The 15,574-nt window shown below is 41.4% G+C and overlaps 1 protein-coding gene across 1 annotated transcript in view; it reads right to left on the bottom strand.

The window, feature by feature from the left end:
* Window positions 1–7,915: 7,915 nt before the first annotated feature.
* FREM2 (FRAS1 related extracellular matrix 2) overlaps window positions 7,916–15,574 on the bottom strand; it is a 377,463-nt gene continuing 369,804 nt past the window's right edge. The window contains exons 23-24 of the mRNA XM_070409236.1: window positions 13,123–13,269; window positions 7,916–11,922 (exon numbers count right to left, since the gene is read on the bottom strand). Coding sequence (XP_070265337.1) covers window positions 11,422–11,922; window positions 13,123–13,269 — 648 coding nt within the window. The 3' untranslated portion in view covers window positions 7,916–11,421. The remainder of the gene's footprint in view (window positions 11,923–13,122; window positions 13,270–15,574) is intronic.

The raw sequence follows: 15,574 nt of genomic DNA, 5'->3' as shown, positions 1-15,574 counted from the left end.
TGAGTTGTTCAGTGGCTGCTCCCTGGGTGGCAGTGGCTCCTTGGGCTGTGGTTGCTCCCTGGGTGGTTGCAGTAGCAGCTGCTCCTCAGTTTGCAGCAGCTCCTCTGGTGGGTGCTATTCACAGCTGTGGTGGCTTTTCTGGCTGGTGGGGGGAGGCTTCACGTACAGTTGCTGTTCCTCAGACAGAGGGTGTGGTGATCAGGAGGCTGCTGTTGCTTGGATATGCTGCGTTGATTTAAAGGCACAAAATACAACACAACAATGCACAATGTACCAAGCACTGAACACGAATGTATTTACAATATTAATAATCCCTAATAAAGGTGGCCTCCCGAGCTAAGAGAGTTAGGAGATAAGGAAGAAAGAAGAGAAAAAGATAGAAGAGAAAAAAGAAAGAAAAAAAGGATTGCAAAAATGAAATTGGAAAAAGGGAGGGGAAAAAAAGAAGAAAAAAAAGTAAGAGAGAATGAAGTTGAAGAGGGGAAGAGACTATTTATATGAGGAGAAAACTCCAATAGAACCAACACTAATCCCAACAAATTCCAGCAACAGATCCCTGGAGATGAATACAAACTACAAACAACCAATAATATCAAGCGACGCAAGGGAAAACAGAATCACAAAAATAACTGGGGGGTGGGGGGGAACAAAAAAATAAAAAGAATAAGCAGAATAACCTCACAAACAATCCTAAAAACAAAAAAACCCCCAATATACTCAACAATCAAGCAAATAACAATAAAACAATAGAGAGAGAAAAGAAGAAAAAAAAATGGATAGTTAAGAAAAATAAGGGAGAGGTGTACAAGGATTTAGAGCAGGGGATTGGAAATAGGATATATAAGTAGGGTGAAATTTTGACAGGGGATAAAAAGAATAGGGAAAATCTAAAGCTGGAGTAGGGTAAGAGAAACAGGACAACAAAGTGGAAAAAGTGGGGAAAAGGGTTTTAGCACAGAGGCAAAATTGAGGTAGAGAAAAATGTTGCTAAAGGAACGATGAAAATAAAATGGAGAACATTAGTCTCAAAATAAAATAAAGAGAAAATAAAATGACACTTTAAAAAATGGTAAAATGGTAGCAGTAATAATACTGGTTAAAAATAAAAATGTAGTAATTAAAAGGGTAAAATCAGGTGATGAAAAAAAGAAAAAAATGGTTTCTTAGTTAAAAGGTGAAAAAATAATTAAAAATAAAAATAAAAATGTGCAGTACTGAAGGTGCTTCAGATCTTCTACTCTTCTTTTTGGCACACCAGGTATTCAGGAGAATGTTGAATTTCCCTCCGATACACTGTTCCTCTGTGTTGTAAGCCACAGTCCTGATTTTAAGGCAGGCCGTATTGGTTCCCCAGACTGCCTTTATCTGTGTTTACAAAATAGTCAGTTTGTGGCTCTGCCTCTGGGTGGCAGTGTGTCTGGATTGACCTCCAAGGCTATAAGTCCTCTCTGACCAGGAGTTCTCTATTGTACCTGAACCAGCTCCGCCCAGATCTGGTTCCCAAGTCGCCACTCCCAGTTCTGTTTCCCAGGCTCCCCCAAAACAACCTTCCCCTACAGGCTCTGCGAGTGACCCCAACTGGGTAATCCCATGCACTGGGTTTAACAATCAAACACACAGATTTAAGAGGAAGTGTGTACACAAGAGCCTAGGAAGCTGTGCGAACTCGAAGGGCTCCACCTTCCAGATCTGCACGGAGTCTCTGCGCATGCTCTGGCCCCTGGCACCAAGTAGCTGGCAGGCTGGCAAAATCTGAGGCTGCCCCTTTGCATCCAGTCCAACTATGGGCTTATTTATAGTGTTCCCTTCTGCCAGCAGCCCTGTGGGAGCCCTTCCCCACTTGCGGGTCACGCTGGCTCCAAGGGCCGTGGACTTTGTGGGGCGCAGATTTCCCCCCCGCACGCGCGTTCCTCTCTCCAACCTGAATTGCAAACCGCACCTTTGGGGGAAGTCTAACCTTTCCATGGGGAGAAGCAGGGCTTGTCTGAGTTCATGTAGTCGCGCTGCTTGAGAGCCGTTGCCTCCAGGTTAGTAGCCGATCTCTGGATGCCGGTAACAGCCACTCAAGATGGCACGGTCTCGCGGCTGAGCCGGTGCCCCGGGGGAGGTTTCAGCCTCAATCTCTAACTGTCCCCTTTTTCTAGGAGTTCTCTGTCTTTCCTGGTTGCAGACTGTCTCTCAGCTGAATCTCCTCTGCTTCTTCGGGCTGTATGTTACCCGTTTCAGTTTCTCGCCCTTATCTGCTCCGGGACAAAGCACTGACACATCGGTCTAAACCTCCGCCATTTTTCCCCTGTTCTGCTGGGAGGTTTTTGATGACTGCTTTAATTTCTTCCATATTTATTGGCCTATTGAGATTTCTAGAATCTTCCTGATTGAGTTTGGGAAGGTTGTATTTTTCTAGGAATATGTCCATTTTCTCCAGGTTGTCTACTTTGTTGGAGTAGAGTTGTTCATAGTATTTTTTTTTAACAATTCTTTGAATTTCTGTGGGGTCTGTTGTTATTTTGCCTCTTTCATTTGTGATTTTGCTTATTTGGTGAGTCTGGCTAGAGGTTCATCAATCTTGTTTATCCTTTCAAAGAATCAGCTCTTGGTTTCATTGATCTTTTGTATTGGTTTTTTTTTTTTTGTCTCTATGTCATTTATTTCTGCTCTGATCTTTATTATCTCCTTCCTTCTGCTCACTCTGGGCTTTTCTTGTTGCTCTCTTTCTAATTCTTTGAGTTGTAGAGTTAGATGATTTACTATCATTTTTTCTTGTTTTTTCAGGTAGGCCTGTAGAGCTATAAACTCCCCTCTCAGGACTGCTTTCATTGTGTCCCATAAATTTTGGATTGTTGTGTTTTTATTGTCATTAGTTTCCAGGATGTTTTTAATTTCTTCTTTGATCTTATTGGTAACCCAACCATTATCTAATAGGATGCTATTCAGCTTCCAAGTGTTTGAGTATTTTGGGTTGTTTTTATTTAGTTTATTTCTAATATTATGCCATTGTGGTCTGAGAAGATGCTTGGTATGATTTCAATCTTATTGAATTTGGGGAGACTTTGCTTGTGACCCAATATGTGGTCTATTTTTGAAAATGTCCCATGTGCACTTGAGAAGAACGTATATTCTGTGGCGTTGGGGTGAAATGTTCTGAAGATGTCAATTAAGTCCATCTGATCTAGTGAGTCATTTAGGATTGCTGTTTCTTTGCTGATTTTTTGTCTAGAGTATTTATCCAATGATGTCAGTGGTGTGTTTAAGTCCCCTACTATGATTGTATTGTTGTCATCTCTCTCTTGATATCTTCCAGGAGTTTTTTTTTTATGTATTTGTGTGCTCCTGCATTGAGTGCATATATGTTTATCAGGGTTATATCCTCTTGTTGTATTGATCCCTTTAGTATTATGAAGTGGCCTTCCTTTTCTCTTATTATGGCCTTCACTTTAAGGTCTATTTTGTCTGATATAAGTATTGCTACCCCAGCTTTTTTTTTCATTTCCATTTACCTGAAAGATATTTTTCCATCCCTTCACTTTTATTCTGTGTGAATCCCTTGTTCTGAGGTGGGTCTCTTGTAGACAGCATATATATGAGTCATGTCTTTTTATCCATTCAGCCACTCGATGTCTTTTGATTGTAGCATTTTGTCCATTTACATTTAAAATTATTTTTGAAAGGTACTTGTTTGTAGTCATTTCTATTTTTGTGCCTGTGTTCTTTCTTACCTTTTTATTTCTTCTTTTTACAGCATTCCCTTTAGCATTTCTTGCATTGCTAGTTTGGTAGTGATAAACTCCCTTAGCCTTTTTTTGTCTGTGAAGCTCCTGATTTCCCCTTCTATTTTGATTGATAGTCTTGTTGGATAGAGTATTCTTGGATTCAGACCTTTGCTTTGCAACACTTTGTATACCTCCTTCCATTCCCTTCTAGCTTGATGTGTTTCTGTTGAGAAATCATTTGATAATCTGATGGGGGATCCTTTGTAGGTAACTCTCTGTCTCTCTCTTGCAGCCTTTAAGATTTTCTCTTTGTCGTGAAGATTTGTCATTGTAATTATGATGTGTCTTGGTGTGGGTCTTTTGGGATTCATCTTGCTTGGGACTCTCTGTACTTGTGTTGAAAATCAGAGCCCCCTAGCATGTGCCAGGAGTCAGAGTTCCCCAAAAATCCAGAATCTCAGCCTCGTGCTGAGATTCAGGGTCCCTGTGTGCACATGCACCAAAAATTGGAGTCATTGGCTCTTAGTGTGAATGCACTGGGAATCAGGTATCCCAGGTGCGTGTGATAAGAGACAGAGTCAAGTCACTGGTGCTTAGTGCTGCCTCCCGCCTAGAGAATCGGGGTCCCGGTCAGCTTGGGGGACTCCAGTGAGTGTTTGCCCTGAATCAAAGTCAGGTGGCACTACAGCCCAGCATGGGCTTCTGGTTTGGTTGCCCGATTGCCTTGCGGGGAACAAATTCCCAGGGTCTGAGCACTCCTAGGCTCAAGTTCCTGCAGAGTTGCTGTGGGGGAACAGATTCCCATTGTCTGCAAGCTCTCAGGCTCAAATTCCTGCAGCGGTGCACGCTGTGCGAGAGGCGGGTCTATCAGTTACTATGGCACTGCCCACAAGCCTGCAGGGAGAAGGATGGGCTCTGTTACTCACAGAAATCTGCCCCGGGGATGTCTGGATTCTTGGTGTCTGTGGGTCTGTAGCTGTGGTCGTAGGTCTCTGTCCCCAGTGGCTGCAGGGTCCTAGTTTGCATCTGGGACCAGACTGGTTGGTGCTCAGGCCCGGATCCTAGTCTCAAGCAGCTCTGTTTCTTAAGATGGCATGGTTTCTGTGCCCATGCTGGCCGCCCAGGAGTGTCTGTGCTGAGAGTGGGGCTCCGCTGTCTTAGACTGCCCGGTTTGGCAGCCCCTTGGAAGACCTGCAGAATCTAACTGTCCCTAGCTCATACCCATACACGTCCACACACTCCTCTATGGCTCCTTCGCTCTCTCACACTCTCTCCCTCCCTCCCTTCCTACCGGTCACCATCTTCCTGATCCCCGAGAATAATTATTCTTATGACTCTGTTTAAAATATTGTTGATTTTTAAATCTTTTGTTTTCCAAATATAAGGAAAACTAAAAAGCAGACATTCTGCATTGTTGGAACTAACAAATTAGTAACATTCATTCACAGGAGACAAAGATTCAAATACTATCTGGGACTGCTGGCCATCTTGGCCACCCCCATGTGGTCAAAAGATGGCTGCCACAAGATGGCCAGCAAGGGAGGGCAGTTTGGGGGGACCAGGCCTGCAGGGGAGAGCAGTTGGGGGTGACCAGGCCTGCAGGGGAGGGCAGTTAGGGATGACCAGGCCAGCAGGGGAGGGTAGTTGGGGGCGATCAGGCCAGCAGGGGAGCAGTTAGGCATTAGGCTTGCAGGGGAATGGTCAGGGTGTGATCCGGCTGGCAGGCAGAAGTGGTTAGGGGCAATCAGGCAGGCAGGCAGGTGAACGGTTGGGAGCCAGCAGTCCTAGATTGTGAGAGGAATGTTCCACAGGGATCAGGCCTAAACCAGCAGTCTGACATCCCCCGAGGGGTTTCAGATTCGAGAGGGTGCAGGCTGGGCTGAGGGACATCTCCTCTCCCCCCCTCCCAGTGCATGGACCTCTAGTCTATTATAAAGGACCTGCCTTGGACAAAACTTTCCATGAACAGCTCCTTAATAATTCCCCTGATAGAATTATATATAGATCTAATCTAGATGAGTATTTTAGATGAATATTGTGTAAATATAGGAATAGATGAAATTAACTGTCCAGAAGAAAAATAGAATTTCTGGATAATAGTAGATACTTGTTTCTCCTCAGATCCTTCCTTGTCTAATATTAAACATTTTCTGTTCCTAATTAGTGTTACTGGTTTAATATTCTTACTGTTGTTCCTGATATGTAGATGTTATATTAGATGCAAAATCACCCCCACGAAACTTAAGACAAACAGCAAAAAAGACTCGGATCATGGTGGCTCAAAAATTAGGAATGATCCAGAATACTTTTTAACACGGACATATAGGATCTGACTGCCTCCCATTTAGCTGCATTGTATTTTGAATAATAATTAGACTTAGAATGCCATCTAAGGTTATGGTCTTGCCCCATCCCCAGTGGTCCACCCTGTTCAGTAAGACAAATGCTGACATTGAGACATCCTAGGAATAAGCCTTCCTAGTACTGTGGGACTCCAGACTCCATTATTCAATCAAAAGGTTGGTCATCAATGCATCCTTTGGATTAATTTATGACCAAAAGGGGGATGTGTGGACAAAAGGGGCCACATGCTAACCTGACAAGCTCAGGGAAGGCCTGCATGGCAGTCTTTCAAACTCAAAGACCTTATGTAACCACAAAGGATGGTCTGAAATTAAACTTTAACTAAAAGGAGTTATGGTGGGCAGTCATCTCCTAGGCTGGTGTTTTCTCTGACAAGGTCAATTTTTACCTTAACTGATCTTATTGTCTTTTTTGCATTTATAATAACATATCATTGAAATATCAGGGTAACTTTTAACTTCCCTTTTTTCTGGACCTCTCAGGGCAAAACCAAATGCCCCTGGGCACCAGGACAGAGACCATAAATTCCTTCATTGTTATTGTTATCATGTTATTGTTGACTGTTAACTATCCTGCACCCACCTAAGTAAAAGAAGTATGTGTTTATCATTTTACTTTTAAAAATATATATATTTTATTGATTTTTTACAGAGAGGAAGAGAGAGGGTTAGAGAGTTAGAAACATCTACGAGAGAGAAACATCTATCAGCTGACTTTTGCACACCTCCTACTGGGGATGTGCTCGCAACCAAGGTACATGCCCTTGGCCGGAATTGAACCTGGGACCTTTCAGTCCGCAGGCTGATGCTCTATCCACTGAGCCAAACCGGTTAGGGCATAATTTTACTTTTTATCCAATCCCAGAGGTTTCCCCGCTTTGCTTTCTCCCACCTCCCTAATCTACTACCAATGGATTTCATGTAACCCACTTATGTCTTCTCCTTTGATTATAATGTATAAAAATAGGTGAAAAACTGCCCTTCTCCAGAGCATTATCCCAATCCATTGATATTCTGCTTCTTGGCAATTGTCAACAGTTTGACTCAAATAAACTCACAAAAATATTTACAGGTTTGAATGTTTTTACGTTAACAGTTCAGATGCTAGGAGAGTCACTAATGCTTAATATTTAATTTTGAGTTTACTATGCACTATCAACAATTCCTTGTTTTAACTAGGGTCAGAAGCTACCGAGTATCTCAGAACCTATTATTGTTTACATCTTGTTCTCTATGAGAAATTATTCTTTGTGTATGTTCTGATAGTATCACAATAATTAAAAATAAGGGTCTGGGTATAAAAATACAGCATAGGGAATATAGTCAATAATCTCTCTATATAAAAGCCTAAGTGACCGTTATGACCGAACAACCGGAATGACCAGAATGATTGGTCGACTGGTCACTATGACATGCACTGACCACCAGGGGACAGACGCTCAATGCAGGAGCTACCCCTTGGTTGTCAGTGTGCCCCCACAGCGGGAGTGCTGCTCAGCCAGAAGCTTTACAAACATAGCGGGGCGGGGGCAGGTGTAATGGGGTTGGGATGAGTGGCAGCGGAGTTGTGCCTGGCCTAGTTGGGGCTCCTCCCCAGCCACCTGCGCTTCAGCACTGCTATATCCCTTGGGGGTTGGCCTGCGGGGATAGGGCCGAAACTGGCAGTCCAACATCTCCTCGAGGGGTACCTGATTGCGAGAGGGCGCAGGCCAGGCTGAGGGACCCCACCCATGCATGAATCTATGCACTGGGCCTCTAGTATTATAATAACTAAGTATGGTGCCATGTGTACTGGAAGTGTCTGAGAGATCACTTTGTAAAGATTGTCTAACCACTATGCTATAGTTTTTTAAAAAATATATTTTATTGATTTTTTACAGAGAGGAAGGGAGAGAGATAGAGTTAGAAACATCAGTGAGAGAGAAACATCGATCAGCTGCCTCCTGCATACCTCCTACTGGGGATGTGCCCACAACCAAGGTACATACACTTGACTGGAATCGAACCCGGGACCCCTCAGTCTGCAGGCTGATGCTCTATCCACTGAGCCAAACCGGCTAGGGCCACTATGCTATAGTTTGAAACTCATATAAAATAACATTGAATGTAAACTGTAATTGAAAAATAAAGTTTAAAAAAGAAAATAAGGGTTTGTTTTATTGAGTAATGAAGCATTTTGTCTGATACTTTTTTCCACTAAAAAGAGTTTTTATGATTAATGTATGTTAAATCACACATTAAGTATATAGATATTAAGAAAATGATGCAGAGAGAAACAGATTCTCTTTGTTTGTAAAGCATAGACACATTCTGTATTTTATAAGCTCTCTAATTCATATACAGTAGTCTCATTAGAACAACTCATTGTAGAGTGAAATTTGGTATAAAAATAACTTGGCCCAAAAGTTTAAAACAGACTTCTTGTAGTGATGCTTCACTGATTACTATATTTAGTGACAGAGACCCCCTACTACCCCCCAGGATTGCATGGTAGTCAGGCCCTGAGCATCTTAACTACTAAAATAACAAGTCAATTGAGAATACTTGCCTTAACAGTCTACATAAATTGAACCCAGTGCTAAATAGTATCAAGTCCATGAACTATTTAAAGCTGCTTAACCCAGATATTCCTATACAAGCTATAAGATAACCAAAGAAGTAGCTAATCATCTGTCAAAAGGCAAAGCAAAAGAAAACTGGATAATTAAGAAATTATTAATATTTATTTGATGAGTGAACTCTTGAGCTATATATTTATCAAAGTTCTTTGGGGGATCGTTGAGTGGTAGGTGATATTTGTAAATTACCCAATACACTACTCTAGCAATTTATCAAGCTTTTTCATTTCATGGCACATATAAACTAATACTAAAATTATGCAGCCCACCAAAAAAATTTATTTTTTGCCATTCTGACAAAAAATAAGCATAATTTAGATGTATTCCTACTGGATGGCTATTGTTGTGTTGGCTGTTGTTATTTTTTTATTTGATAATCTAAAGGAAAAGAGGTTAGTGCCCATGACTAAATAGTCAGACATTTAATGTTTTTAAAATTCTTGCAGCCCACCAGTGTGCTTGCCCCAACACACTGGTTGAAAATCTATTCTTTAAAAAGACTTTGGAGAGAACCTAGAGACAGAACCTAGAGACAGAACCTAGTGAGAGAACATGGCAAAAGATCCTAGACAGAACATGGCAAGAGAACCTGGCAACTGAACCTGGCTGGAGAACCTGGAGAACCTGGCTGGAGAACCTGGAGAACCTGGCTGGAGAACCTAGTGAGAGAACATGGCAACAGAACCTGGCTGGAGATCCTAACCAGAACTTCGCTGGACAGATCCTGACCCAGAACTTGGCTGGAGATCCTGGCTAGAGATCCTGGCTAGGCTGCTGATCAACTGAAGGCTGTCTCTGTGTCATTCCTTCTTCGCCGACTCCGTCCACACCTTTGGGGACCCCTGGACCCGCTGGGTTTGGACCCCAGCAGAAACAGAACTAATTGGGGATGTGTATAGAGAGAAAGGGATCATTAAAATGTAATAAAGACGAGAAAAGAAAAGTTAAAAAAGAAAAAAAAAAAGACTTTGAATGTGAAGAGACTGCCCAAAAGAAGAGAGGCAAGTATTAGATACTTTTTACCTCTCTCCCAGTACTACTGTAGCTTCTTTTTCTTTCAAGCAAGAGATGTTTGGTGTGTTCACAGACACCAGACAAATGCACCTCTATGACCTGGAGAAAGATTGGTCTTCTAATTATCTTCATTCCACCAGGATGTCCACTGTGGCCAGGTTATGGCTGCAAGTGAAAGGGGATTCCAGGAAACACTGAAAGGCTAGTTTTCAGGTATGGTTCTTTCCCCACTGACCTTACTTTTGCTTGCAATACATTTACTATCTTTTCAAAGATTGGTGATAAAACTGCTGACATTTTTCATTTCAAACCAAGATTTTTGCTATTTGCTGAAAGCACATTTTTCAGAAAGGCAATGGGAGGCTTGCCAAGTAAGTTCATTCAATCAAGTTCTTTGGTTTTTAACACACTAAGCAGTGTTACAAATTATATTTTTAGGTACAGAGAGGACCACAATGCATCAGTTATTCAACTAGAGATGCCAAAGAATGATACTTCCCTTTTGGATATAAGAAGAATATGATGGATGATGCTGGACACCACCAAGAACTCTGGAGTGACAGTTGCAGAGATTTCCAGGGTTTAGAGCAGATGCTGATTAGAAAGTAATATAATGTCCTATGGCCAATTCAAATTCTGGACATGGTCATGTGATTATGCTACTCTGAGGTTTAAACTAATGTACTATTATCATCTGTTAAAATGGTTTTTTTTATTCTATAAAGTATGTATAATAAGCACTTTGGTTAAACATATGATGTTAAAAAACACCACTTTCTTCTTTCAGATAACGATGTTTCTCATTATCACTTGTGGGTTCAATACTGAAAACACCTAGGCTCAGTTCTTAGAGAAGATTGTCTTGTAAATGTGAATCTAACTCTATGGCACTTCTTTGCTGTCAAAATGTCACCAACCCTCTCATTTTCTACAAATATTGAGCACCAATTAGGTATATGATCATGCAAGAACTCTACTATTTCTCACTTTCTACCAAAACAGAGCAGTCTCTCTTCAACAATTCCTTCTAGACTTAACATATTCTTCAGTTTAGTTAAAAATTAAATAAGAAAATTAAACAAGGAGGGACTGATGAGGATGAGAAACAATTCAAATTCAAATTAGTGATTTACTTTCCCTTTATTTTTCCTTCTATTCCCTCCCAAGTAGTATAAAAGGTGATTTGTGGGTTGAGTTACCCTTGGTCATAATTCTATGCTGTCTTCACTTACTAGAAAACTTGTCATAATAAACAATGTGCATTATTTTCTCAGACTACCAATTACAATATTTCTAGTAATAAAATGTTATACAACCAATGTGATACTTGCACCTTCAAAGTTCATACAGTAGATGCCTCTGAAATGGCTCAGAGAGTCTATCAGCACCTTTGAATAAATTCATCTCCATTGTGTAGCGAAAATGCCTAAAATGAGAAGTACATTCTTTGCTGTCCACTTATAGCTCTGGGTATATGTGAATACATTGTTGCTGCTTTCTGGGCAAGAGGAAAAAATGTGGTCTGTGGTCTGAATTTTTCCTTTGATGCATAACAGAGTAGACAGAATTCAAATCAAAGTTTATTAGCACAGTCAGGTCCTCTAAGCAGCTTTGTCACAGAAGTTCCCAATTCTCTGCCATGTATAGAAGCATTTGGATTTCTGTTCTTTTAAGTCTGAGGCACTTGAGGAAAATGTTGAATTGCACCCATGGCCATCAAACCTCTGAGCTATCGCTGTGGTAGCTATGTGGGGACATCATGGGCTCGCTGCTGCCTGAGCCCTTTGGAGCATCCTTCCTCCTGGCACTCCTCTTGCTCTTGCATATCACTGCTGCAATGGCAATGAGGCCAAGAGTGAGGATGCCTCCCATGACCATGACCAGGCTGACCTCAGAGATGGGACTGTTGCGCTCCCAGGGGAGGATGCTGTCAGGAGGAACTCTTCCTTTGGGGTCCTGCTTCTTGTTGGTTCGGTCCAGAGAAATGTGCTGGATGTTTGTTCCCCGGCTGTTTTTAGCCCCAATTGCCCATACCAGTGGGGGTGTGCTCCTGATCTTCCTCTTCTTCCTGCTCTTGGTAGTTGGCTGGGGCTTTCCTGGACTCACTATAGAGTGGTACTGGTACTCCACACTTCTTTTGCCAATGCCCCTGTTGGAGTTGTCTTTTGATCTTACTGTGTAGATCGTGTGTATGTACCATTCTCGGCCCAGAGCGACCTAAAAAACACAACACTGTTTGTTAGAAAATTGTAACTATGCCAACTTAATTCATGACTATTTGCAAGAGAAATTATGGCTGTAATAATAAATGCTAATTTAATTTAGTGTGCAAAATTAATATACTTACTATTGCTGCATGTGTAGTATGTGCAAGGTTCTCTGTAACACTCTAAATTATTTTTTTCAACAATTAAGGGAGCATGTGCCGGTAAATATTTGGTAATCTATAACTTGTAGTCTTAGGATGTCAGAACTGTAAAGAACCTTAGATATCAGTCTAACTTACTAAGAATACATAGCAGTTAAGTAACTTGCCCAATGTTACTCAACTAGTAAGTGGAAGAGGCAAGACTAGAACTCAGATCTTTTGGACCTCTTTTCTAGTATGTTCTGCTGCATATTTACATATAAGACTATAGAAAAGTTTTCTGCTTTTCCAGAACTTGATAAGAAGGGTTTTCTGATGGTCCTTTGAAGCCTTTAGGATTTAGAAGAGGTCAAATGCTTCCAGAGTTAACAGTAATAACAGAAACAAAAATATATACTTCTACTTCAGAATAACAAAATGTGTTTCCTTAAGATTCTCTCTTTAGTTTGAATAAGGATAACACATTTCTCTGACCCATTCTGTCTGAACAATTTTTAGTAAATATCCTAAAAGTCCCAAGGATTCAAAATGTGAACACATCTCTGAATTTGTCTTACTTATCTGCTCAGTGTAGTTATGGTCACCTGTGTCTGTTTTTACTGTCTATCTCTAGGTTATAATTCTTTATCTTGGTTTATAAAGTTTTTGAGAGTAGAGATTTATGTGCTGTGCACATTGTTTGTCTGAGTCCAGCAGTTCACACAAAAATGGCCATGAAAAGTCAACAGAAAGACAATTTTGCATAAGGAAAGCAGAGTTCCCACCCATCAGACTTAGATTTATTCTGGGCTGAATAAGGATCTTTATTAAAAATTGACTTAAAAAATAATAATACATTAATCAAAATAATAATTGCTAGTGTTAATTAAATGCTCACCCATGTGTGCAGTATGGTTGGTTGTGGTTTACATGCATTACTCAATGTTCACACAAACCAAATGACATATTATTATTACTGTATTTACAAATGAGACATCTGAGGCATTTAAATATTAAGTAACTTGCATGTGGTCACATAGCTATTGTAAGAGAACTTGGTATTGGCCCACCTGGAAGAGTGGTGTTGAGTCCACTTTGAATCCATCGGATCCAGGCTGATTCACTAAAAGAGTAGCTTCAGGGTCATCTGCTGCCAGTTTGGCATTAAACAGAATATTTCCAAAACTGGTGGCTTGTGTCTCTGGCTGAGCTTTGTCCTTTAAGAAATAAGAAAAATAAGGATTGCTGTAGAAAATGCCAAATCATGCAAGCTTAGAATGTTTTCCTATTAATTTTGTACAAGTACAAATTACCATTTAGTTTACAATTTAGTTTCATTTGAAAAGATGTTATTATATTAAAACATAAGACAAAAATGCTTAACTTTGAATATGTACCTAGTTCATTGTTTGGGTCAAAGCACTTACTCTAATGAAAAAAATGTAGTTTTGGCAGAGACTGCACCATCTTGAAGGGGAGAGCGGCTGTGATTGGAAGCCCAGCCTTACATTCAACCAGGGAGACCTCATATACCTCCCAGGACCCTACAATAGAATGCCCAGGGACCAGCTGCCTCAGCTGCGAACTGATGAACCCCGGGACTCCAGCCTCCCCGACCACAGGTACTTAAAAAGTCTGTCCAGTGGGAGACAAAGCGGCGCTGAATATGTGGATGGGCCCTGCACCTTCTCAGAGAGCAGATAAAAGGAACAGCTGAATCAAACAACACCCACCCAGAATTGGTGAATTAGACACAGAAAGGTCAGATATCACCTAGAGCAGTGGTCAGCAAACTGCGGCTCGTGAGCCACATGCGGCTCTTTGGCCCCTTGAGTGTGGCTCTTCCACAAAATACCGACTTCTGCGCATGGGCCACGAAGTTTCAATCGCACTGTCCATGTGTGCCCGCAAGTGGTATTTTGTGGAAGAGCCACACTCAAGGGGCCAAAGAGCCGCATGTGGCTCATGAGCCGCAGTTTGCCGACCACAGGCCTAGAGCAGTGGTTCTCAACCTTCCTAATGCCGCGACCCTTTAATACAGTTCCTCATGTTGTGGTGACCCCCAGCCATAAAATTATTTTTGTTGCTACTTCATAACTGTAATTTTGCTACTGTTATGAATCGTAATGTAAATATCTGATATGCAGGATGTATTTTCATTGTTACAAATTGAACATAATTGAAGCATAGTGATTAATCACAAAAACAATATGTAATTATATTTGTGTTTTCCGATGGTCTTAGGCGACCCCTGTGAAAGGGTTGTTCAACCCCTAAGGGGGTCGCGACCCACAGGTTGAGAACCGCTGGCCTAGAGAAAGGTGAGATCTGGGATCCAGGCTGGAGGGAGAAATGTATGTAGTGGGGACTAGAGTCTCAGAAGAAGACTGTGACCCACAAAATCTGCAGCCGTTGGGGTCAGTGTAGCCCTTGAATGTGGAAGGGGGTCCACAGGGCTGCTGGCAGAAGGGGATTCTAGATATTAGCCCACAGTTGGGCTGGGCCCAGAAAGGCAGCCTGAAGTTCTATACTGGCTGCACAGCGCCAGGGGGAAAAGAGTTTGCGTGCTTCCTTTGGCTTTTTTCCTTTTTAACTCCTTGCTTTGCTTGCTAAGTCCAATACATAGGATCTTCCAATTAAAAATACTCACTGAGACTGCAGGGGAAAGTTGTTTTTGTGGAAACTGGGGATCAGAGTGGGGAGAGACAAACAGGAAACCAGCTCTGGGGCAGTCTGTCCCTGCAACCCAGTATTAAGTGCGGCAGGGAAAGAAAAATCTAAACACTAAGTAGAGGGGCCTTTTAGCCCCGGATATCAATACAGAAACACTGCCGCCGAGGGGTTGTATCAGAAACTGACTCTTGTGTAAATACAACTAAAGGCAGGCTGAGAAACAAAGGGAGCAGAGAGATCCCGCCTGCTTAAAAACAGGGTTGTGGCTTATGACATAGAGGAGCCACGGTTCTGGCACAAGAACAGCTCTATAGACCAATGGAACAGAACAGAGAACCCCAAATCAACCCAAGCCATTATGCTTAATTAATATTTGACAAAGGAGGCAAGACAAGACAGTCTCTTCAATAAATGGTGCTAGGAAATTTGGTCAGATACACGCAAAAAAAAAAATAAAATGAAACTAGATCACAACTTACACCATATACAAAAACAAACTCCAAATGGCTAAAGGACTTAAATGTAAGATGGGAAACCATAAAAATCCTACAAGACTCCATAGGCAGCAAAATAGCAGACATATGTCGTAGAAATATCTTTATAGACACAGCTCCTAAGGCAATGGAGATTAAGGAGAAAATAAACAAATGGGACTACATCAAAATAAAAACTTCTTCCCAGCAAAATAAACCATCAACAAAACAACAAGAAAACCCATTGCATGAGAGAACATATTTGCCAATGATATTTCTGATAAGGGTTTAATCTCCACAATTTTCAGAGCACTCATACAACTTAACCAAAGGAAGATAAATGATCCAATCAAAAAAATGGGCAAAGGATCTAAAT

Source organism: Myotis yumanensis, unplaced genomic scaffold, assembly GCF_028538775.1.
Source record: "Myotis yumanensis isolate MYYU_CA2020_CCGP unplaced genomic scaffold, mMyoYum1.0.hap1 SCAF_3, whole genome shotgun sequence".
NCBI lineage: Eukaryota > Metazoa > Chordata > Mammalia > Chiroptera > Vespertilionidae > Myotis > Myotis yumanensis.
This window is presented reverse-complemented; position numbering and strand designations above follow the sequence as displayed.